The 24,389-nt window shown below is 42.8% G+C and overlaps 1 protein-coding gene across 1 annotated transcript in view; it reads right to left on the reverse strand.

Annotated features, from left to right (window-relative positions):
* Positions 1-3,868: 3,868 nt before the first annotated feature.
* Positions 3,869-24,389, reverse strand: part of LOC126284254 (cytochrome P450 6k1-like) — a 68,617-nt gene continuing 48,096 nt past the window's right edge. Inside the window, exons 7-8 of the mRNA XM_049983055.1 lie at positions 11,584-11,835; positions 3,869-4,168 (exon numbers count right to left, since the gene is read on the reverse strand). Coding sequence (XP_049839012.1) covers positions 4,002-4,168; positions 11,584-11,835 — 419 coding nt within the window. The 3' untranslated portion in view covers positions 3,869-4,001. The remainder of the gene's footprint in view (positions 4,169-11,583; positions 11,836-24,389) is intronic.

The raw sequence follows: 24,389 nt of genomic DNA on the forward strand, positions 1-24,389 counted from the left end.
TCGTTACAGTGGATAAAGCACCCGTGCAAGTATTAATTGGTAATAAGCGTCGTTAGTTGTTGGAGAGCGCTCCGTTCGGGCCAGGCGTGTCTGAACATTCTACATTTACATGTACATCTACACTCAGCAAACAGCCGTAGGTACGTGTCAGAGGGTACGTCCCACTTTAACACTTATTAGGGTTTCGTCCCGTTCCATACACGAATGGAGCGCGGGAACAATGATGGTTTGAATTCCTCTGTGCAAGCAGTAATTATTGTAATCTTCTCCTCACAATCTCTAAATGAGCGATACTTAGGAGAATGTAGTATATTCCTAGAGTCATCATTTAAAGGCGGTACTTAAGGCTTTGTTAATTTCCCATGTAGTATATTCCTAGAATCGTCATTTAAGCCGGTTCTTGAAACTTTGTTAACAGGAGTTCTCGGGGCAGAGAGAGTCTTCCAGTTCAGTTTCTTCAGTATCTCTGTGACACTCTTCCACGGATCAAACAAACCTGTGACCATTCGTGCTGCCCTTCTCCGTATACGTTCAATATACCCTTTAAGTTCTATTGGTAAGAGATCCACACGCCTGAGCAATATTCTAGAAGCGGTCGCACTAGTGATTTGTATTGAATTAGGAATCTCCTCTGTAGACAGATTATACTTCCCCAGTATTCCACCAATAAACCGATGTCTGCCTCCTTCTTCACCCACGCCTAAGCACATGTTCCCATGCCATTTCATATCCCTGCAATGTGTTACACTCAGGTATTTGTATGAGTTGGCCGATTTCAACAGTGACTCATTGATATTACAGTCATAGGATGCTATGTTTTTTTTTTTCGTTTTACGAAGTGCGCAGTTTTATATTTCTGGACATTTAAAGCAATTTGCCAGTCTTCGCACTCAAGATCTGATTCAACATGTATGCAGCTTCTTTCACATAATACTTCGTTGTAGATAACTACATCATCTGCGAAAAGTCTGAGGTTATTATCAATATTGTCTACAAGTTCATTAATTTACAACATTGAAACATTGAAGCCTTCCCTCTACATCTATTTTTTTGTTACGAAACCTTCCCGTTTGAAATTAATTCTCTTTCGCAAACTTTACATACAAATTTAAATGCTGCTTATTAAAAGTTATTTTCTGATTATTTCTACGAAACACAGAATGTGTCGTCGTCGTGGCCCTCAGTCGTTACCTGCAATAACCCAAAACGGTTCCTTACCTTTTTTGTTGTTACTGGATCGCCATCTGACTGCTACATCGAACTGCGACATGAATATACTTACTCTGTTTTTCTATACTCTATTTACTGCTGGTGGGCTGTCATTATAAGTGGCTGTATTTATTACCAAAGCTGACGTTATTCTTTAACAGCAAAGCTGACTGTATTCTTTAATTAATTTGACTGAAGTTACGTAATTCATAGTTACACTTTTTCTTGACAACAATAAAATTTTTGCAAAGTTTTATGTTGATGGTTTTTGGGATGGATTATAATCAGTAATGCAATATTGCTGGAAAAAATTAATTATATTTTGAATGAAATGATATTACAAACGTTCAAATGGGACTTACTTTATACAATAATCTTACAACTAGCAATGCGCAAACATACTTTCAGTAGTCCTGAGTTTCTCAAAAAATCAATTCAATAATATTAGTTGCTCTTATGATAATAGTTGCTGATGTCTCTGTACATCCGTTTATAATCTCTTGTGAATCATAGCTGGTGGCTGGCAGGCACACGGCTCCTCTCAACCTCTCGCTTCAGACCTGCTACCGACTCGCTTCACTACTCGCTTACTACCGACTTTCTACGAACGCTAAAGTGCTGTCTCTGCTGCCAACAATGCTTTCTGGTGCAGACAATCCCTGCTACCATTACAAAATGTATCAATGCGCGGTCTTTCCCGCTCTTTTCTTAAACTGTATCCGTACGCTGTCTCTCCCGCCCTTTTTAAAAATTATATCAATGTGCGGCGTCTCGTGCCAACACTACTTTGGTGCAGACATTTCTTGCTACCACAATTATTTCCAATATGACAAATATTAATTATTCCTACTTAATCCTACTAAAATACAAACATCTTTCATAAATTGTGGTTTGACAATAGACCATAGAAATACACACGTCTTACAACATGAACAGCAATGGTCCAATACACTTCCTCGGGGCACACCTGAAGTTATTTCTACATCTGCTGGTGGCTCTCCACCCGAAACAATATGCTTAGTCCTCTCTATCAGAAAAACCCTCAATCCAGTCAAATTTCGTATTATGCAGCGATGCGTCCCTTTTGTGTCCTTAAATTCGCTAAATGTTAATCAGTTGTGACAGTTCAGAGACTATTGCGAACGAAGTATCACATGAAATAATTTCACGCAAAAGGTACAACAGACAAAACAATCTACAGTTGGTAGAGACCGGCCGCTTATGTGGTGCGATGAAATCAGACCGCGAGCAGAGAAAGCGTAGCGTGTGGTGGAACCATTTGTCAGTGTTGGTTTGTTCTGGTCCCTTGCCTAGTGTGTATATTTAGTGTAGTGAGTGCTCCTATATAAACCAGTAGTTGTAACTTGTCCATAGTTGTATTTTCATTTGGTTTGTTGTGTACGATTGTGGTGATAGTTGTTTCTGTTGTTTCAACTTGTGGGTTATTTGGTGGTCCATGCAAGAATGGTCTAATGTCTGTATTCTATATATGTTAGCTGAAATTTTTCTTCTATATGTAATATGTGTGTCACTTCGTGTTCTATTTGTGCTTGTTCTGGTGGCTGTCTTAAGATTTCGTTTTCCTCTGATTGTTTAATTAATGCGTGTTGTTCTTTGCTTGTTTGCTGTGGGATGTTTGAGTCCGTTACTGTATTTTGTTCCAGTATTTGTTGTAGTTGTTGTTTGATGTTTTCTAATTCTGACTGGGGTGTCCTGTTATTTTTGATTTTTACACGGATCTGATCAGCTAGTCGTTGTTGTGTTAAAAATTTTAATTCTAGGTATCTGATAATAAATGTTGTGTATACTTCTGATCTGTATCCACTTGTGTTGTTTCCTAGGTTTGTTGCTTGGTAATAAAAGAATATGAGGTGTCGGTTAGCTTCATCTGACCATCTCATCCTCTGTCTTTGTTTTCCTTCTAGGGTGGTTGCAGGAAGCATATCCTGCAAAACACCTCAATTTAGATTTAAATAATTTTCCGTGTGGCTAGCAGTGTCGTTACCATTGTGGACGGGCATAGGGTTCAAGCGTCGTCCCCGACCATGACAGCGCTTGTCCGAGGCTTCATTAGTTCTGTCCTGAACCAACCAATCACACTAAAAGGGGGGTTAGCCCTATTAGTGGTTTGTTCTTTTCGTCGCCTTTTACGACTGGCAGAACATACCGGAGGCCTATTCTTTTCCCGGGCCTCCACGGGGTTTATTATTAATAATATTATTATTATTACTGTGCCTTTTATGATTATTATTTTAATTATAACCAATATTATTGTAAATGTTACACATATTTTACTGAGTAGCACGTATTTATAAAAATCAGGTGGTTTCAGATGCTGACTTAGAAAGTGATATGAATAATTCAAAGACTAAATTGAATAATGGCCACAAAATTGTAATGTGATCTAGCTAATTACACCAATAGATAACATACCATAAATAACTTCCAGTAGACGAATAAGTGAGCTGAAAACATGGTATGCAAATTGTAAAAGCGGGAGGGTTTTTGTTTCCAGAGTTATATGATGGAAGCAGCCGGAAAGATCAGTGATCATAAAACGAGGGGCTTTCCTGTGAAGAGTGCTGTGTAGTTCTCACCGTGAATTTTGGCAATACTCTGTCCATAGTGCGAGGAGGAAAGTAAATGTGTGAAAAATAGACTCATAGGTATTATACTTTTATTATTACAAAATGAAACAAACATACTCTACTGCTGCACAATAGACAGACGATTAAGCCATGTACAGTCTTTAAAGTTCCTCTTTATGTCATGTTAGCGCGGTAGTGAATCTCCTAGCATCGTTTCACAAATTGCAGCTCGATTTCCTTTGTGGGCAGCAGCAGTACATTTCTGGTGTTGTAGGTGACATGCCTGGTTGTGTTCTTCGTAGGTCGCACGGAGCACTTGGACAGGATGTTCGCAAGACCCACTTTGGTCTGCAGTAAACCGAGTCTCATACCTGCAAATCGAAAAGAGGGTGTCAGCCTGATTATCAAAAACTTAATTACAGCAGATCAAGATTCCATGTGGTTTCACAGTGAAGCACTTCAGAATGCATATTTCGCCTGTTTAACATTCTGAAAAGTGTAAAATATTTCAGCACATTAAAGAAGACAAAATGTGAGTGAAATAAACTTGACATCAGAAAGTAGGTACAGGGAAAAACTAGTTATTAGAGTTACAGAACTGTTCATGATCCGTGATTTTGGGAATTCATTACCGTACAAAGAACTCTCACTGTGCTGTACTTCTTAACCACAGTGCACGTCAAGAGGTTCTGATGACATTCCCATTGATTTTTTCGCCATCTGGTTTGTGTGCAAGTTCAGGAACTTTCTAGCGCTGTTACTGGAGGACCAAACTTTTGAAGGAATACAGTAGCTCAGTGTGAAGATGCACTAAAATGAAGGTCGACGGAGAGAAGGTTAAAATACTAAATTTAATCTTCAGAACTTAAGTAGTCGACAGAAATTATATTGAGATGATCATTCGCCGGGGAAAAGTAAGGGTAGGTGCGTCATGATCCCACTGACAACACCTGTCAACGTTCCCCACAACAAATTGTCTCCACAATCTGCTGGGCAGCGCCCCGAGGGCAAGTGGGATGGAGTTTCGGCGTGCTCCTACCCTGCCACTGTACTCACGTATTGGAGGACGGTAGTTCAAATACAGATGTGCACATCCAGATTTATGTCTTCCAATGTCTCCCCAAATATCTTTGGTCCAATGCTTCTTGTGAAGTATAGTTGGACTATTTGTCACGCCATCTCCTTTTCCTTGGCTTCCGAGAGGCATTCGTCACAGTTCTGCAGTGTCGCTTAGCAATCATAATACGAGCCTACCAACAATCGGACCGTATTAGTGGATAGATTCGGAGATTCGTTGTAGAGAGAACGCTACAAGTCGTTCTTAACGGAACAAAATGTACAAATGTGACTAAATTTGGGAGTACATCTAGCGAGTGTCGAGGGTCGTTACTGTTTTATAATGTAATCCCACCAGACTAAATGTTTGGCGCCCACACAAAACAGCGCAATGTCCGTTTTGGAGTGCTGTACGCCGGATATCTGGCAGTCACGTGGCCCTCGACCCGCGGCATACGTAATGGTAGTGGTGTGATGTGTACGTTACAGCCGCTTTTCTGGGATTATAGCACAAACAAGGAACCTCTTGAGAGCGAAGTAGCAAGTTCAACCTTCAGTAAGTGTCATTTGAAAGTGCTGCTTCAACAGTTATGACAGGAAAAGTATTAGCTGACAATGACTCACCATGTGCGTTATGAGGGCGACAGAAAATGAGTGTCCATGAGGTGCAGAGATAAACTTTCTGTGGGATGTATGTACCACACTTCACCAGATGGACGTAGTTGACACTTAAGAAATCTTCGAAACAAATCATTAGCTTGCACCGTGAACACGGAATGAAGGGGCACATGCTACAGTGATCACAAAGGTTCGCACCATCAGATTCGAAGGCGAACTCCTTGGGAGTTACAAACCGTGCAGGACTTTCAGCTAGGTCTCCACTCTTAGAGAATGCACTGGTGTAACAGGGTGACGAGAACTGATGGAATGTGATGACATGCAACGGAATACGAAACGGCCTGTAGCGGAGTTTATCGTGGAACTGGCTATCTTTTAAGGCGAAACTGCAGATAGTGCGATAATGTGCTTTATAGGTGCGGAAAAACAGACATCCAGAGGCTGAATTTGCCAAGTCGTGCCAGGTGTATGAACTGAAATGTCACGCACTTTTCAGGACGGATAGTATGATTTTTATATGCAGACCAGGAATCAAGCAGAAGCAAGTTATTTTGACCAACTACTGGTCAGAGTCAGCGGTCATGCCGTAGTTGTAGTTCTCTTACGCCCATTTTCCCACTCTTGCTTGCTGTGGCGTAAATATTCCGTAATGCCCTTGAAAGCCCACGTACACGAGAATGAATCGTAGGGGCAGAGCACCACCAACCTCTATCAACACAATAAATAACTTTGCACTCAATCTACCATCCAGATTAACAGTTAGCATAATTGTATGCGACTGCTTTGAGGCATTTATGTTAGTCGACCTTCATACAACTCTCTGTAGCTCTTATTTCCAGGGCTCCTTTAATGTGCATTTCCTCTTCAGATTCCAATTGTTCAGAGTTGAAAACTAATTCCTTGTGACCAATGGGATTATTTTGTTTATCTCTTCAACAAATTTTTGGGGCGATTCCGCAGTTTGCTGTGCATCGTCAAGTTGACGCTTTGTTTGAAATTTCTTTATGTTACGTCTTTCTATTCTGTAACTTTGTTTGAAGTTATGCAACCATTCACTGCTTCCTTTGAAATCATTATACTCAGTGTCGCGCGCACTCTGATGTGCATAACGTTGTAGGTTACTAACACACAGATCCTGTAAGCTGTATCGAGCATCGCTGAAATGCGGAAACACTAAGTTTTGTAACACATGCGTCTTCCCCTCGCTTGAATATCGGTAGGTTTTCTTTCACACTAGACTGACTAGACTGCTGACTTACTCGAAATCTATTGGTAATTGTTTTTTTTTTATTATGGTGCGGATGATCTTCCATGTACGTGATTATATTTAGTACTCGCTCCTTGGACATTGATTTCCTTTATTACGTGTCACTGGAGATTGGATCTGTGGCTCTCTGTCCGACAAGGATGATGAACTACATGGCCGGCCGCTGTGGCAGGTCGAATCCTGCCTCGGGCATGGATGTGTGTGATGTCCGTAGGTTTAAGTAGTTCTAAGTTCCCTAGGACTGATGACCTCAGATGTTAAGTCCAATAGTGCTCAGAGCCATTTGAACCATTTGATGAACTATTTGGCTCGACACGTGTTTCAACACCATTCTTACTTGTTAAGCACGTATCGTCATCTTTGTACTCCTCATGTACATTGTCCCCACAGTCGATTATATACGACACCACACATTGCACATTGCACTGATTCATTTTACATATATGCTTAACTTTCATCTGTCACTTCTTTCTCACTCTGCGAAATTCCTTCGATTCCATTGTGACGAAATGTCAATTTCGGCAACTGTTCTTGCAGATATAATGGAATGTTTGCTTTGTTTATCGTTTCCATTGCTCTGCTTTGTACGAATACCTCTAGCACTGTAACACTGTTGTGAGGTACTCGCCTCATGCTGTGTTCACCATTGGATCCCTTCAGTCTCGCCCCCAGTTGCCATTAGCAATCAATATTGTAGTTGCGTAGTAGACAATATGTGGGGCATCGCATGCCGTAAATATTCTTGGTCTTTGACGACCTCACACTCAAGAAGTTCCTTGTAAATCGACATAGAGAGATACACAGTGACAGAGAAGAGCTCTCACGGTTTGGCGTGATCGCGACCACACCGTGAATACGGTTGCCCGATTTGTTGGTAGCTCAGCGCGGACGGTGGAACCTGTCTACAATGAATGATATACCAGTTACAGAATTTACAGACGGAGTCAGAATAGTGGTCGTGAGACCATCCTAACCGATAGAGACAGGAGGTGAATGTCACGCCTTGTCAATGACAATCGGTCGTAGAACTGTAAAGTTTCCATCTCAAACAGCTTACGAACGAACAACACGTCATCATCAGGCGTAGTCCGGTGTCACACGGTATTACAAAGCGACGTCTCTGAACGGGTGACTGATCTTTTTTCGTCCAGCGTCCTTGTTGCATAAAATATTCCTAACATATGATATTATTACTGTGTCAGTTCTCATTGTTGGAGTTCACAGTCACGTAAATATACAGGGTGGCGCACGAAATGTGTTACCAATTGAATCTTTCACAATTTACGACGCACATCAGATATCCCGCTGGGATCTCTACATCAGTACCAGTAGAGCTTGTAAAAACAAATGAGTTAGGAAATGACGTGTAATTCACGATACTGCCGCTAGGAGACTAGTAAGCAGCAATGGCTGACAATAGAAGACAGACAACACAGCAACGATAGGCAATTGTATTACTTTTTCATGAAACCAATTGAAGCGGAACGAGTTGCTGTACAGAGAAGTCCCGGGAAATCGTCTAGAAAGGCAGCCAGTGCAACTGAGAATATCCAGACGCTCCGTTCAACGCATTCTTGAAAGTGACCTCCGTATGTACCCATACAGGATGAGCTGTGCACAGAAGCTCACTGAAGAACACAAGCAGCAGAGACTACTGTTTGCTCAGCGGGCGGAGTATAGGGACGAAACTCTCAACAACGTTTGATTCTCAGGCGAGGCGCATTTTCATTTAGACGGTGTGGTTAACAAACAAAATGTACGCTTTTGGGCCACTGAAAACCCACAAGTGCTTCATGTACGACAACATTATGCTCCGAGGATTACAGCCACGGACTTATTGGACCCTTTTTCTTTCCACAGCTTCTTGCTACTGTCTTGCCCTGTAACACGCAGTGGTTCATGCAAGATGGAGCAAGGCCACATACTGCAAACACTGTGTTGGAGTTTTCTATACGAGCATTTCGAGATGTGGATCATTTCACTCAGGTTTCCAGGTCGCTTCAATGACGGATAAAATTGGCCCCCAATAGTCCAGACCTCAATCCACGTGACTTTTTTCTTTGGAGGTACCTAAAGGAAAAATTTTTCCCAAACGGCCACGTGATTTAATAGAGCTCAGAAGACTTATTCTTCAAGCTTGCAGTGAAATTACGGAAGACATGTGCCGTAGGGTAAACACTAACTTCAGTGTTCGTTTGAAGGAAGTTAGGAAACGAAATGGTGGACATATTGAGCATGTGCTGAATTAGAACAAATCTCCATGGACGGCTCTTCATTGTATTATATGTTCCTTTCACATTGTATTGACAATAGAGTTTATATTTAGAAACAAAATGGTAAAACATTTCGTGCGCCACCCTGTATGATCTCTTTTAAAAATTACTATATTATATCCTCTGACGCAACGTTGGAAGTGGTTTACTTCTCATCACAAACAACGATAAGTGGGCCTCAATACAGCTGTGTAAGTAGCAATCAAGTAGGCTAATGAAAGGAACGCATTGTAAAGTGTATTTTATTAAGGGAAACACCTTCCAACATTCTGCGTGGTGTCTGTTTGTTCTAAGTCGTGTCTCCCTACAACTTTCGCGCAACGAGGCTCTGAGCATGTTTTTTAGGGACTTGACTAGTTTGAACCTGGGACCTGTTGCTGGTAAGGAGACGCCAGACCACACATGACATGTAGAATTCAGAAGAGTTCAGTGAGACTAGCAATGATATAATCAAATACTTAATGATTTCAGCGTCAGCTCCACTGCACTCCCTGTAAAAGAATCTTAATACTAACTAAATTCAGTGGAAGTGGTTCAAGGCTTTCCTACTTTTAGTTAGCTGGTAAAATAACGTCGAGAAAGCAGTTAAGTTCACTATTGGAATTTTTATTCTACTCACTAAACATTGTTTATAAATTGCACTATTGCTAAAAGGAAATATTTTAATACAGGATGATAAAAACCAACTGCGTTCAATAAAAATGTGAACGAATATTCCCTGAATGGGTTTCCAAGTGCTATAATGGATGGAAGGATGCCATTTCACATCTATAATCTAGGTTTACGTTAAGTTTCATAAAAGAGAAAACTATCAAAATGGTCTACAGTGACCCTCAATTATCTTCAATTACTTATCTACCTTGTCGTAAATTACAGTGGCTGATGTGGCTTCTCAGTAATTATATAACAGAAAAATCATCGCGTTTCAGATTTTAGCTTCTAGTAGCAAATGTGAATACCATGAGCTTTAATTGACGATCGACACTAGTATTACGCAAAAAGGGGGTGTAACAGCTGAGACTTCTGCAGTTCTGAGTGAAGCCTTATGACTCTTATGCGGCATCGCGTGCGTTCATTACGTTGTCGGTGGTTAGTCAGCGTCAGGGGGCGGCGGGCGGCGCAGCTCCACACACCTCGCCGTCTCGGAAGCAACTCTTTCTAACTTCTCGTTACTACAATTTACCGAAGTTGGTTTAAGAAAAGGTATCTGGCTGTGTTTTCAACTGACCAATCAGGGTCTCAATGTTAACTCTAAGCTCCGCCTACAAAAATTCTGTCTATCGAATGAGAAACGTTATGCTTTTCGTGGTAGGCAATGTTTTTAATGTTTGTGTGGTGTGCATACTGTAAGACCTTCGGTACACAGACCATCAGATTATTTGACTTGTCGCTTTATGCGAGTGTGAGCAATATGTCTCGTAGTCTTATCGTGGCGTGTTTATCTTCTGCCGTTAGGTCAGACGATAGAAATGCCACTTGCACGCTAAGGGTAGCAGATTGACGGTGACAAACTTTAAACAGAACTTGATTAATTTTCACACACATTTATTAAAATAATAACAAGCCTAAAAACTACTTAACTTGGTTCTGGATGCCATTTTCAATTGACAATCGGAAGTTCGTTGGTCTTGGTAAGTTAATCTAATTCTCACACATTTATCTTCATGGCTATGTACAGGAATATGATAATGTTATTAGGCACAGACTGAAACTTGACTATAGACTGGTACAGACTAATGCAGACTGACTAATCGGAGGTCTGTACACTCGTTATAATACCTCGCGCGTTCATGTATCACTGCGCGAGTATGATCTGCGAGGAGAAAAGGTTCTACGTTAGCAGCTATCTCACTGGCTGCAATACATATTAATACGCAGATCGGCGGAAGCAGAATTTGGTCCGTCTCTAAGACAGCGCCATCTCGTAGTGCGGAGACGGACGAGCGCTGCGCCTGTGCTGTTGTGCTTAGCGGGGCGCGCTCTAGTGGGAAAGTTGTGTACGCGCTGACTACGCGGAACTATGTACACAACAGTTTGCTACGTAACAGAGACGCATATATTCTCACGCTAAAACTTGCAGCTGGTGTGGCCCTTTTAGTGCTATCGTAAGATCTATACTGTTCTCCTGGAGGGCTCTATCTTTTAACATGGGGGAGGGGGGGGGGGGGGGATCCTGGCGGTCGGCGAGCGATGTGGTTGTCCCTTCTCGTAAGGCCTTCTAGCTTACACGACTCTGCTCTCGGCTTCTGTTCTCGTTTCTCCCCTTTCTCCCCTCGGAACTGCGTCTGTTTCACGGTGGGAAGGTATGACATGCATTTAGGCGTTCTTGTGTTAGTCTGTGGTATTCCATTTGCTCACTCGTTGACCGTATTAATTTGTTTAATTTAATGTCAGGATTTATTCGGTGCTGTGTCACATACTGCCGGATTTGCCTATCATGTCAGGGTTTTCATGACACCTTGCAACCTAACAAACCAAACGTAATTGTAAAGTAGACGTCTCGTTGTCTACTCTACTTCTGCTTGTGACTATAGTTGTACACCTATAACGAGCAGCAGCAGCCAGTACAGACCTATGCAGACGTGAGGCCCGTCGCCGAACGGCAGGTACACGTAGGGGTGCCTCTTGGCCTTCTGCTCCTCGGAGAACCTCTCGGGGTCGTAGCGCTCCGGGTCAGGAAAGTGGTCCGGGTCGTAGTGAAGGCCGAACAGGCTGATGACGACTGCCGTTCCTTTGTCCACGACGACGTCGCTGTCCGGGATCTTGTAGGGCTCCACGCAGTCGCGATTCAGGAAAGGCAGCGGAGGGTACTTCCTGAGCGTCTCTGTCGGAAAGTGGGAAGAGCGGACTCAGTCTGAAGCTGTAACACACCTCAGTTCACCACTGGCGTGGAAGCTCATAACTGTCGGAGGACTCAACTGGTTCTGGTACAGTATGGACGACGATCCATAATTATTTATTCATTTACACGTCAGGTTCGGCAGGACCAAATTGAGGAGCAAATCTCCTAGGTCTAGAGCGTATAAGTGCGTACAATTGCAATATAAAAGTAATAACAGATAAAAATAAATGCTTATGAACCCGAAAAAAGTCAGTTCATAAGATTATGTAAATGCAGTCAACAACACAATAAGAATCAGCTTGATATAAATGATATGCCCTCTAGTATTAACGGTAAGTCTAAAATATTTCTGTTTGCTGACGACACTAGCTTGGTAGTAAAGGATGTTGTGTGCTCTTGTAAAGGCGACCGGAACGGTCTACATCTACATTTATACTCCGCAAGCCACCCAACGGTGTGTGGCGGAGGGCACTTTACGTGCCACTGTCATTACCTCCCTTTCCTGTTCCAGTCGCGTAAGGTTCGCGGGAAGAACGACTGTCTGAAAGCCTCCGTGCGCGCTCTAATCTCTCTAATTTTACATTCGTGATCTCCTCGGGAGGTATAAGTAGGGGGAAGCAATATATTCGATACCTCATCCAGAAACGCACCCTCTCGAAACCTGGCGAGCAAGCTACACCGCGATGAAGAGCGCCTCTCTTGCAGAGACTGCCACTTGAGTTTGCTAAACATGTCCGTAACGCTATCACGGTTACCAAATAACCCTGTGACGAAACGCGCCGCTCTTCTTTGGATCTTCTCTATCTCCTCCGTCAACCCCGTGTGGTACGGATCCCACACTGATGAGCAATACTCAAGTATAGGTCGAACGATTTTTTGTGACCTCCTTTGTTAATGGACTACATTTTCTAAGCACTCTCCCAATGAATCTCAACCTGGTACCCGTCTTACCAACAATTAATTTTATATGATCATTCCACTTCAAATCGTTCCGCACGCATACTCCCAGATATTTTACAGAAGTAACTGCTACCAGTGTTTGTTCCGCTTTCATATAATCATACAATAAAGGATCCTTCTTTCTATGTATTCTCAATACATTACATCTGTGTATGTTAAGGATCAGTTGCCGCTCCCTGCACCAACTGCCCATCCGCTGCAGATCTTCCTGCATTTCGCTACAATTTTCTAATGCTGCAACTTCTCTGTATACTACAGCATCATCCGCGAAAAGCCGCATGGAACTTCCGACACTATCTACTAGGTCATATTGTGAAAAGCAATGGTCCCATAACGCTCCCCTGTGGCACGCCAGAGGTTACTGTAGACGACTCTCCATTGATAAAAACATGCTGTGTTCTGTTTGCTAAAAACTCTTCAATCCAGCGACACAGCTGGTCTGATATTCCGTAGGCTCTTACTTTGTTTATCAGGCGACAGTGCGAACTGTATCGAACGCCTTCCGGAAGTCAAGGAAAATAGCATCTACCTGCGAGTCTGTATCTAATATTTTCTGGGTCTCATGAACAAATAAAGCGAGTTGGGTCTCACACGATCGCTGTTTCGGGAATCCATGCTGATTCCTACAGAGTAGATTCCGGGTTTCCAAAAACATGATACTCGAGCAAAAGACATGTTCTAAAATTCTACAACAGATCGACGTCACAGATATCTGCTCGACAACCCTTCTTGAAGACCGGGACTACCTGTGCTCTTTTCCAATCATTTGGAACCTTCAGTTCCTCTAGAGACTTGCGATACACGGCTGTTAGCAGGGCGGCAAGTTCTTTCGCGGGGTGGTAGTGACGGAAACGCGGTGGGACCTGCGGAGAGGCTCGCGGACAACAACACAACGGACACGACCAACGGAGGACCTTACCACGCAACAAGAACAGACAATCACGTCCACTCGTATAGAAACACGGAAGTCAGTACACTGTCTAATGCGAGGCGATATGTCCTGAGACGCACGCGAGGTTAGACTGGCAGGCTGAGCAACAGACAGGCGCCTAACTACGCGATCGGGGACGCCGCTGTTGGCCGCTGCAACCACGTGTTCCCCTGCGGCGCCCTCACGCTAAGTGCGTGCGAGGAGGCGCGCGCCACCACAGCTTACGGCGCAATGGTGCAGAGACGTCCGTGACGTCTGGCGCGGATTCAAATTCCGCGGCGCGCGGTACCAGATGTACAACATTGGCTCGTTTTCAAATAGTGCAGTACACGACCTAAGTTCATGGCCTGTAGAATATAAACTAACGATAAATCACAGTAAGGCTCAGTTTTTACAGTTTCTAACACACAATTCAACAAAACCTGACGATGTATTTTCACAGAACGGGCATATGATTAGTGAAACTGAACAGTTCAAATTTTTAGGTGTTCAGATAGAGAGTAAGCAGTATCTAGTTCAAAGACATAATACTGCCATTTATACTATTCGAAAGGTATCTCAAGTGAGTGATCCTTTTTACACGAAAATTAGTCTACTTTACTTATTTTCATTCGCTTATGTCGTACGGTATTATATTTTGGGGTAATCTTTCCATTAGCGGTGCAGTTCTAGGCGCTTCAGTCTGGAACCGCGTGACAGCTTCGGTCGCAGGTTCGAATCCTGCCTCGGGCATGGATGTGTGTGATGTCCTTAGGTTAGTTAGGTTTAAGAAGATCTAAGTTCTAGGGGACTGATGACCACAGATGTTAAGTCCCATAGTGCTCAGAGTCATTTGAACCAATCTCTTCATTCTAAAATGATATTTTTGCCTCGGAAACGGAAGGTTCGGGCAATAAGCGGTATAAGTTCACGAACCTCTTGTCGATCCCTGTTGACGAGTCTGGGTATTTTGACATTGGTCTCTCAACATATATATTCCTTACTGTCAATTCTTGTTAACAATATTAGCTTATTCCCAAGAATAACCAGCTTTCACTCGGTTAATACTCGGTAGAACTCAAATCTGCATTTGGATCGGATCTCCTTAGCTCTTGTGCAGAAAGTTGTGCAGTATACTGCTGCATCCATTTTCAATAAGCTACCACTCGAATTCAAAAATCTTAGCAGTAATCCACGCTCTTTCAAATCGAAACTGAAGAGTATCCTCATGAGTCACTCCTTTTATTCTGTAGAGGAGTTCCTTGAAAAATTAAGCTGATTCTCATTGTATTGTTGATTGCATTCTTATGAACTGACTTTTTTCGGGTTCACAAACATTTATTTTTATCTGTTATTACTTTTATGATGTAATTTCATGTACTGACACGTTCCATGACCTTGGAGATTTGCTCCTGTATTTGGTCCTACGGAACTTGAGGCGTAAATAAATAAATCCGTAATTATGATTGTAAACGTTCAGAATGCTATATACATGATAATCTATTCCACTAAATATTAATAGACATTTGCATGAACACAACCACAAAACTGTTGGAATATCTGTTATTCCGCAACTACTTTAATTAAATTTACATCATTATACGGTAGGCTTTCGAGTTTATAAGGACATGTATCAAATGTACATTTTTTAAAAATATGGTACACATCAAGTTAATTCTTTGGTTATAAGTAGATTTGGAGTGTGCCATGACATCAAATAGTCTAAAGTCTGCCGGATTATGAAAAAAAGTTAGTTGCAGCCTATAACGTGATGATGCGTCAGTCAATCAGAGCATGTGGTGGCATACTCTGTTCGTCCTACACGGTGGGAATATATTTAAAATGAATCTTTGTTTTGTAATTACTGGGGCTAAAGTTAACATTAATCATTGGTAAAATTTCGTTTCTTAAATGCAGGTCCCATGTCGCTTACAGAAAATAATCATCAAAGCTCGTAAAAGAACTGTCACGCACCAGACAAAATCTTAATGCACCACTCGTTATAAACTTAAATAACTGAAGGTTCTTATATTTCATCAAGTTAAAAGTGATAAGTGGCTTGACTTACATATCTCAGTGATAGCTTGTAAAATCACAAACGCAAACACCAGGCATTACCCTTCGCTCGTACTTTTATTTTCACATACCAATTACCATATTTGAAATGGATAAGTAGTTAAGTCAGAATTTCAATGCATAATGAGCCACGGAATAGGTAACGAGCCAAGTAAATGTGGAAAAGAAGTAATGAGGTTTTTTGCCTCCTGCATATTCTGCAGTCTGTTTTCATCAATTCATGAAAGCAGATAGTAGCTAATAATTACCGCCAAAACAGTAAAGGGAATTGTCATGACGTCACAAACTTGAAGGCTATGTCTGCTACGTCAGTTGCCCAAACATTAGCTTTCGGTCGTAATATTTTGGTAAAAAGTGTCAGCTTTCATCATTTGCCATTGTACCAAAAATTCTGATTATAGTATAAAGTGTAAAGGAATCAGATATAATTTGTAATTGTACTCATTCAGGCCGCCCGGAGTGGCCATGCGGTTCTAGGCGCTACAGTCTGGAACTGCGTGACCGCTACGGTCGCAGGTTCGAATCCTGCCTCGGGCAGCTTTAAGTAGTTCTAAGTTCTAGGGGACTGATGACCTTAGAAGTTAAGTCCCATAGTGCTCAGAGCCATTTGGACTCATTCAAGCGATATTATTTTTTATATACATCAATTCTGGTGGCGCGATTTAATTACTGTATTGGTTTCATCCCTGGAATTCGATATTAGTTTTTCTATCAGTCCTGCTCTCTGGGTGAACGCTCTGAGAAGGAAAGACCGGAAACTGACAAAACATAGCAAAACATTCTCAGTAGTTTTCGGGAAGAGGACATAACCCGAATATCAGTTTCGTCGTTTTACATTAAGGAAAATGGTGCGTTACGAAAATAACCCTGTCACGTTACATACTCCTGTTCTTGTTAATTCGAAACGTATACCAAAAATGAAGTTATATTAACGAGACTAAATGCGTCTTATTACTGTACGAAAATTGCGTGTAAGACTAGAAACATGTGTGAAAATGCCTTCCTCACACGTATGCCACTTTTCTTCCACGTGTAACCCCCTCACTTATCAACCTTAATGACAGTGAAAAATTAAACCGCATGTACCTAATGGAAAGTTGGGAAAAGCAATCGTCACCGAAGTTAATCTGTCGGTAGAGGGGGAGGAAAGGGTTATATCTAAGTGAAAGGAAAAATGCAAATGAAATTGGTGGAAATTAATTTTCAACAGGGGTAAAGTTAGTAAATAAAGTAAATGTGCGGTCGTTACGTTAACAATTAACTAGCGGTAATTAGATATTTGGGACTTGGGGAAATTATGGTCGCCAGTTCTATGGATAATTACTATAGTAACTCAAAAAGAAAGGTTATTGCACATATAATTAGCACTAGAAGCGTGGCAACTGAAGGTTGGCACGTGTAGTGTGAAAACGGAAAGTTTGTCAGAAGTAATAAATTTCGCTACACTCTGACTTAATTTAGCAAAAGAATTAATAAAACCGGAAAATTGAAAGTTAATTTAGTGACTGAAATTAATAGTCAACTTTGTTTCTGAAGCACTACGAAATTCAACGAAATAAGGTTAGTCTTGGGCTACCTCAACAATCATTTCAAAAGCTACTTGAATCTACGCAATTCAGAGATAAGAGATTTAACTTTGAACTTGAATTAAATGATTCTGAGCAATTAACAATAGTAAAATTTAGTACGTACCAAGCTGAGCTGCAGTCACTGGTAAGCGAAAATATGGTAACGGAACTCCCACTCTTAATTTGTGCTTGTGTAATCTAAATATTGTAGCCAGCTATGAATACTTTAACTGAACTTTGAAATTAAAGCAGTGAAATGGAATGATATTACTTTATTGCTGGCGTTTGAATTTCAGCGACACTCGAGTTCATTTCGGAAAAGAAGGGATCCTGCTTGGTAATGGAATTGGGACAATGAGCAACAAAGGTTCATGCTACGTTGCTGTAATTTTGTGATTTGAACAGTTTGAAAAGCTGTGTGCCATACAGTTCTAAAACTTTACGTGCTTCCAGTCTTCCCTTGTTGGTTGATTGAAGGTTTGCAATCGTCGATCGATGAAGTGGCGACAGTCACTCATTGTCGGCCGTCGCTGTTGCAGAAGCTGTATGTTGGCGCGCCTTCTTTTCGACACGGTCACCAGGCGAAACGGGCTCTTGATGTGCCCCAGCTAATGCTCCCCGTCCGCGACACCGTGTCAGAAACTAACATAGCAAGTCGAGCGCAATTACATGCTCACAAACCCCGGATGTGCGGCAACTCGCGGGAGCGTCACTCAACACACCTGCTCCACCGCCCTACTCCAGCCAGACTCCGCTCTGCTCGCGCTCCACGCGGCAGAGTTAACACTACCAAAGATCCTACACACTTTTGTTCTCCACACGACCTATCGATGTAATCATTCGATAGCATAGTTTTCCCTAGGCCAGACCCAGCATATAAATACAAATAATATTCACAAAACAAACCAATTATAAATCGACATAAATGCACAAATAGTAAAACAATTACAATATACAAAGACACAGAAATGTTATATCTTCAGGTAACAAATTAAGGAAAAAAATTTGCAGTGCAATAGATGGAAATAGGAGGATATGCATTTCCGGCGTTACACACGTGTCTTACTACTTCCCCGTAAGGCCGTAGAGCGTTCACGGCAAGTATATCCGGAACTTCAAACGGCAGTTCGAAGAATCGTATGATCCGAACGCCGAGTCCTGCGTGGTCGACAATCACTACACCCACGTTGCCGTCCGAGTGGTGGAAACGATATCCATCGGTGGAACGTCGAAGAAGTCGTTCGCACGCTGCTTCATCTACAAGTTTCAGGTAAACTGTACTGGAGATGATTAAACGATGTATACCGATAACTTCCTGTAGATCGATGTGCATGGCTTCACGCAGGAAATGCTCTACTTTGTATGCCTTAGGTCGTCAATACTGGGCATCGAACGTTACTTTAATCGTAGCCTTTCTATAAGAAAGCGCCATCGTCATTCTAGGTGGTCTGTTTACACTTCAATACCACTGCCCGCTCGAGTAAACAACGGCCAGCTTGCGGAGCGCCGCACAGAGCCTCGCGTGCGTCCGCTTCACAGCACGGCAAAAACCGACTGCGTCCATGTAAGCCACCGAGGACACAGATGAATAGCGCGACTGCAAGGACTTATCCCTTGCACGCTTCCCGTGACACACACATTCCCAACTGTCCACAATGCACCTAATATCCACTGGTTGCCCGATCTCTTACAAGAATCGTCACCTTAGTGTGCGCGAGTAATGAGTGGGTGGGCAAATATTCATTAGGTACATTACGTATGTAGATTGTGGACAGTTGTGAATGTGGGTCTCACGGGATGCGTGCAAGCAATAAGTCCCTGCAGTCGCGCTATTCATGTGTGTTCTCGGTGGCTCACATGGACGCCGGCACGGTAGTTCAGCCTATGTATTAAAAAAAAAAAACTGAGTTAACAGATCAGCGGAGAGCCTGAACGGGTGTCATCGGAGGTCCGCCACGAACTAATTCAACGGACAATGTAGAACAAAATGAGATAAAAAAAAGAAAAGATGGATAGAGAGCCTGCCATGTAAGCAGGAGATCCCGGGTTCGAGTCCCGGTCGGGGCACACATTTTCAGCTGTCCACATCGAGGTATATCAACAACACCTGTCGGCAGCTGACGGTTTCAATTAATTATCAAAACAATTTCAGATTAATTTCGATCAATTTATGGCATTTAATCTTTGGTAGTACTGGACAGTGTACGATACGCAATTGCATTTTTCCGTTAGTGTGTTGTCTTCAGTACTGGAGGAACTACCTATTGAAACTCACCGCTATTCACCTTAATATAATAATACGACATGAGATCACTGCTATTCACCTTAATATAATAATACGATATAAAGGAAAGGTGTTTTAAGAGCTTTATTGATGTCTACACAAACAGCTGTCGTTTGTGTGCTCAATTTCAATTCCCTTGAACCTGAATTTCTGCCTTCCTTCACATTATTGTTGTTGCTGTGGTCTCCAATCCAAAGAATGGTTTGATGCAGCTCCCCATGCTACTCCATCCTGTGCAAGCCTCTTCATCCCCGAGTAACTACTGCAACCTATAGCCTTCAGAATCTACGTTGTGTCTTCATCTCTCGGTTTCCCTCTACGATTTTTACCCTCCACGCTTCCCTCCAGTACTAAATCGGTGATCCGTTGACGCCTCAGAATATGTCCTACCAACCTATCCCTTCTTCTGGTCAAGTTGTGCCACAAACTTCTCTTCTCCTCAATTCTATTCAATGCCTCCTCATTAGTTACGTGTTCTACCCATCTAATTTTCAGATTCTTCTGTAGCACCATATTTCAAAAGTTTCTATTCACTTTTTGTCTAAACTGTTTATCGTCCATGTTTCACATCTAAAAATGGCTTCATTCCATACAAATACTTTCAGAAAATACTTCCTGACAAATCTAAACTCTATGTTAACAAATTTCTCTTCTTCTGAAACGATTTCCTTGCCATCCCCAGTCTACAATTTATACCCTCTCTACTTCGACCATCTTCATGCTGCCAAAACAGCAAATCTCATCTACAGCTTTAAGTGTCTCACTGCGTAATCTAATTCTCTCAGCATCACCTGATTTAACTCGACTACGTTCCATTATCCTCGTTTTGCTTTTGTTGATGTTCATCTTATATCCTCCTTTCCAAGACGCTGCCAATTTCATTCAACTAACTGCTCTTTCAAGTCCTTTGCTGTCTCTGACAGAATCACAACGTCATCGGCAAACCTCCAGGTTTTTGTTTCTTCTCTATGGGTTTTATTCTCACTTCAAATTTTTCTTTGGTTTCCTTTACTATTTGTTCAGTGTAGGGATTGAATAAAATCGGCGATAGGCTACAACCCTGTCTCACTCCTTCCTGCCCTCACCTGCTCGTACAGTCCATCGCCCCTGCGTCACACGTCACAGCACCAGTCGCCCATCGGAGACACAAGATGAGGCTCCTTCCAAGCACTGTCAGGTGCTGATAACGCTGCCTCATACGGTTGCGTGGCATCTCCGATCCTTTCAGAGTAATCACTCAACATCTGACGCTGTTGAAACTCCTTACATACCCTACAAGCTATAAAGGCACATTTGCATGCCGTGCGTGAGTTTCCTCGAAAACGCGAAATCTTAATTAAATAACTAATCTCTGACAAATAAGTAAAGCTTATGGCACAGAACTGCAGCGCTATGCCGCTGATAAAACAAAATACAATTAGGACTCTCTTATGTTTCATTAAGAAGAAGTAAGGACTTGTACAACAGCTGGTGTGGAAAGCACGTATATTTTATTAACTGGCACACCGCCATATTTGATGTTATATAAGAACACTGCGAGTTGCAATCTCACTAGGCACTCGACTCTATAAAGATTCATATTTATGAAAGTAAGTTGAATTATTTAATTGTAGGCTTACTCCTTGAATATATCTGATTTAACTAACTGTGTAAACTTTTTTATGTTTAGTAGACAGTCACCTCTGTACGACGCATTGACATGGCTGGCAAATTATTCTAATATTGAGATTTTGAGTCCGCACCTACCGCAGCAGTCTTTGGAAACGATTCAAAAACTAAGTCCGATTATTTGTGTCACATTTCACGGTCAACTATGAATAACATTGCATTTACGAAAAAGCGATTGCCAAGCGTCTGATACCAAATAATTAAACGTCCACGAACTAGATAAGCAAATATCAATTACAACCGATCACTATCATACATATACAATAATTAATATTATATTATATTTTTTATTTATTTATTTTATTAAGTCCTGGCAACAACACTAAACACGAACAACGCTAATTCAGTCTGCTGACCGTTCCATCTGCCCCAGAGAATTATTAACTCTATTCATTTACATACTCCCTGTCAATTTGTATGTTACGAAATTACACTGATGTCTGGCAAAGTCTTCTGTGTTTTCTTCTTCTTGGGCAGATAATATACATTTTGATCCGCCATGGTAACCGAGAGCGCTAATGCGCGATTTCCCGGATCGAATGCCCCCGGCGGATTACCGACGTCGGCCGGTGTGCTGGTCAGCCTGGATGTGGTTTTTAGGCGGTTTTCAACATCCCACTAGGTGAATACTGGGCTGTTCCTCACGTTCCGTCTGTTCCACGACTCGCTGAAATCTGAACACGTTCGCACTATTCCATGAATTACATTTGATGCAGAGAGCTGAGGTACGCTAATTCCGTCCTGGGGGGATGCGGGGTGTGGGGTGGCGGCAGGAAGGGCACCCGGTTACCCCTTGGTATTAACCTTGCCAAATACGTCCTAACCATTCCGACCCTGCGAAACCGCGGGACAACGCACTAGAGAAAGAAAAGTATACATTCTCATTGCAAGTATTCCTGAATAATGTACCCAATATGGGATGCATTTCCAAATATTCACAAACTTACACATGTCGTTCGTTATCAGTACAAGTGTTTATTCATCTTCAGTTCCAGAAACGCATGTCTCATTCCCCTCATTAACTACATCCTCAGGTTTTAGAATCTGCAGAAGGGGCTACGTAACGTAAAAGTTTCTTGCGGTCCCTTATTCCTGAGACTCTCTCCCTTGCAGCCCGTGAGCGTTTGTCCGTCTTTTCCTTCGTTCTTCACTTGAAATCTAGTTGTCAATTTAAAATTCATGGAATATTTGGCAAGTCTCATTTTTGTGATATGGAAAGACAAATTAAAATATTTATTAAAAGGCGCCTGCAGGCCAGTTTCTCAACTGGCTGAACTCTCTTTCCCAGAAAACACCCTGAATACAGATCAGTTCAATGCCAAAAATGCTGAAATTACATATCTCGTCTCACTAGACGTAAATACTAGTATAGAACTTGGAAACATCAATACGTAATGCTTGCTGTATTTTTAATTACTTTTATCGTGCTCACAGTTACCCCACTATATACGCGAAATTCTAAGATACAATTGGCCTTATCCAACCAACGCTCAGTGCTGATGCCCACTACACTAATATGTTAACATAATTTCTTAACCATTTCACGGTGGAGTGATATATTCTCCAGAGCATCGACCATTGCTTCCCCTCACAAATACACTCCTGGAAATTGAAATAAGAACACCGTGAATTCATTGTCCCAGGAAGGGGAATCTTTATTGACACATTCCTGGGGTCTGATACATCACATGATCACACTGACAGAACCACAGGCACATAGACACAGGCAACAGAGCATGCACAATGTCGGCACTAGTACAGTGTATATCCACCTTTCGCAGCAATGCAGGCTGCTATTCTCCCATGGAGACGATCGTAGAGATGCTGGATGTAGTCCTGTGGAACGGCTTGCCATGCCATTTCCACCTGGCGCCTCAGTTGGACCAGCGTTCGTGCTGGACATGCAGACCACGTGAGACGACGCTTCATCCAGTCCCAAACATGCTCAATGGGGGACAGATCCGGAGATCTTGCTGGCCAGGGTAGTTGACTTACACCTTCTAGAGCACGCTAAGTGGCACGGGATCCATGCGGACGTGCATTGTCCTGTTGGAACAGAAAAGTTCCCTTGCCGGTCTAGGAATGGTAGAACGATGGGTTCGATGACGGTTTGGATGTACCGTGCACTATTCAGTGTCCCCTCGACGATCACCAGAGGTGTACGGCCAGTGTAGGAGATCGCTCCCCACACCATGATGCCGGGTGTTGGTCCTGTGTGCCTCGGTCGTATGCAGTCCTGATTGTGGCGCTCACCTGCACGGCGCCAAACACGCATACGACCATCATTGGCACCAAGGCAGAAGCGACTCTCATCGCTGAAGACGACACGTCTCCATTCGTCCCTCCATTCACGCCTGTCGCGACACCACTGGAGGCGGGCTGCACGATGTTGGGGCGTGACCGGAAGACGGCCTAACGGTGTGCAGGACCGTAGCCCAGCTTCATGGAGACGGTTGGGAATGGTCCTCGCCGATACCCCAGGAGCAACAGTGTCCCTAATTTGCTGAGAAGTGGCGGTGCGGTCCCCTACGGCACTGCGTAGGATCCTACGGTCTTGGCGTGCATCCGTGCGTCACTGCGGTCCGGTCCCAGGTCGACGGGCACGTGCACCTTCCGCCGACCACTGGCGACAACATCGATGTACTGTGGAGACCTCACGCCCCACGTGTTGAGCAATTCGGCGGTACGTCCACCCGGCCTCCCGCAGCCCACTATACGCCCTCGCTCAAAGTCCGTCAACTGCACATACGGTTCACGTCCACGCTGTCGCGGCATGCTACCAGTGTTAAAGACTGCGATGGAGCTCCGTATGCCACGTCAAACTGGCTGACACTGGCGGCGGCGGTGCACAAATGCTGCGCAGCTAGCGCCATTCGATGGCCATCACCGCGGTTCCTGGTGTGTCCGCTGTACCGTGCATGTGATCATTGCTTGTACAGCCCTCTCGCAGTGTCCGGAGCAAGTATGGTGGGTCTGACACACCGGTGTCAATGTGTTCTTTTTTCCATTTCCAGGAGTGTATCTGCCTTTGCTACAAAAAGTATGACAAACTCATAAATAGCAAAATGGT

Source organism: Schistocerca gregaria, chromosome 8 (assembly GCF_023897955.1).
Source record: "Schistocerca gregaria isolate iqSchGreg1 chromosome 8, iqSchGreg1.2, whole genome shotgun sequence".
In the NCBI taxonomy this organism is placed as follows: Eukaryota; Metazoa; Arthropoda; class Insecta; order Orthoptera; family Acrididae; genus Schistocerca; species Schistocerca gregaria.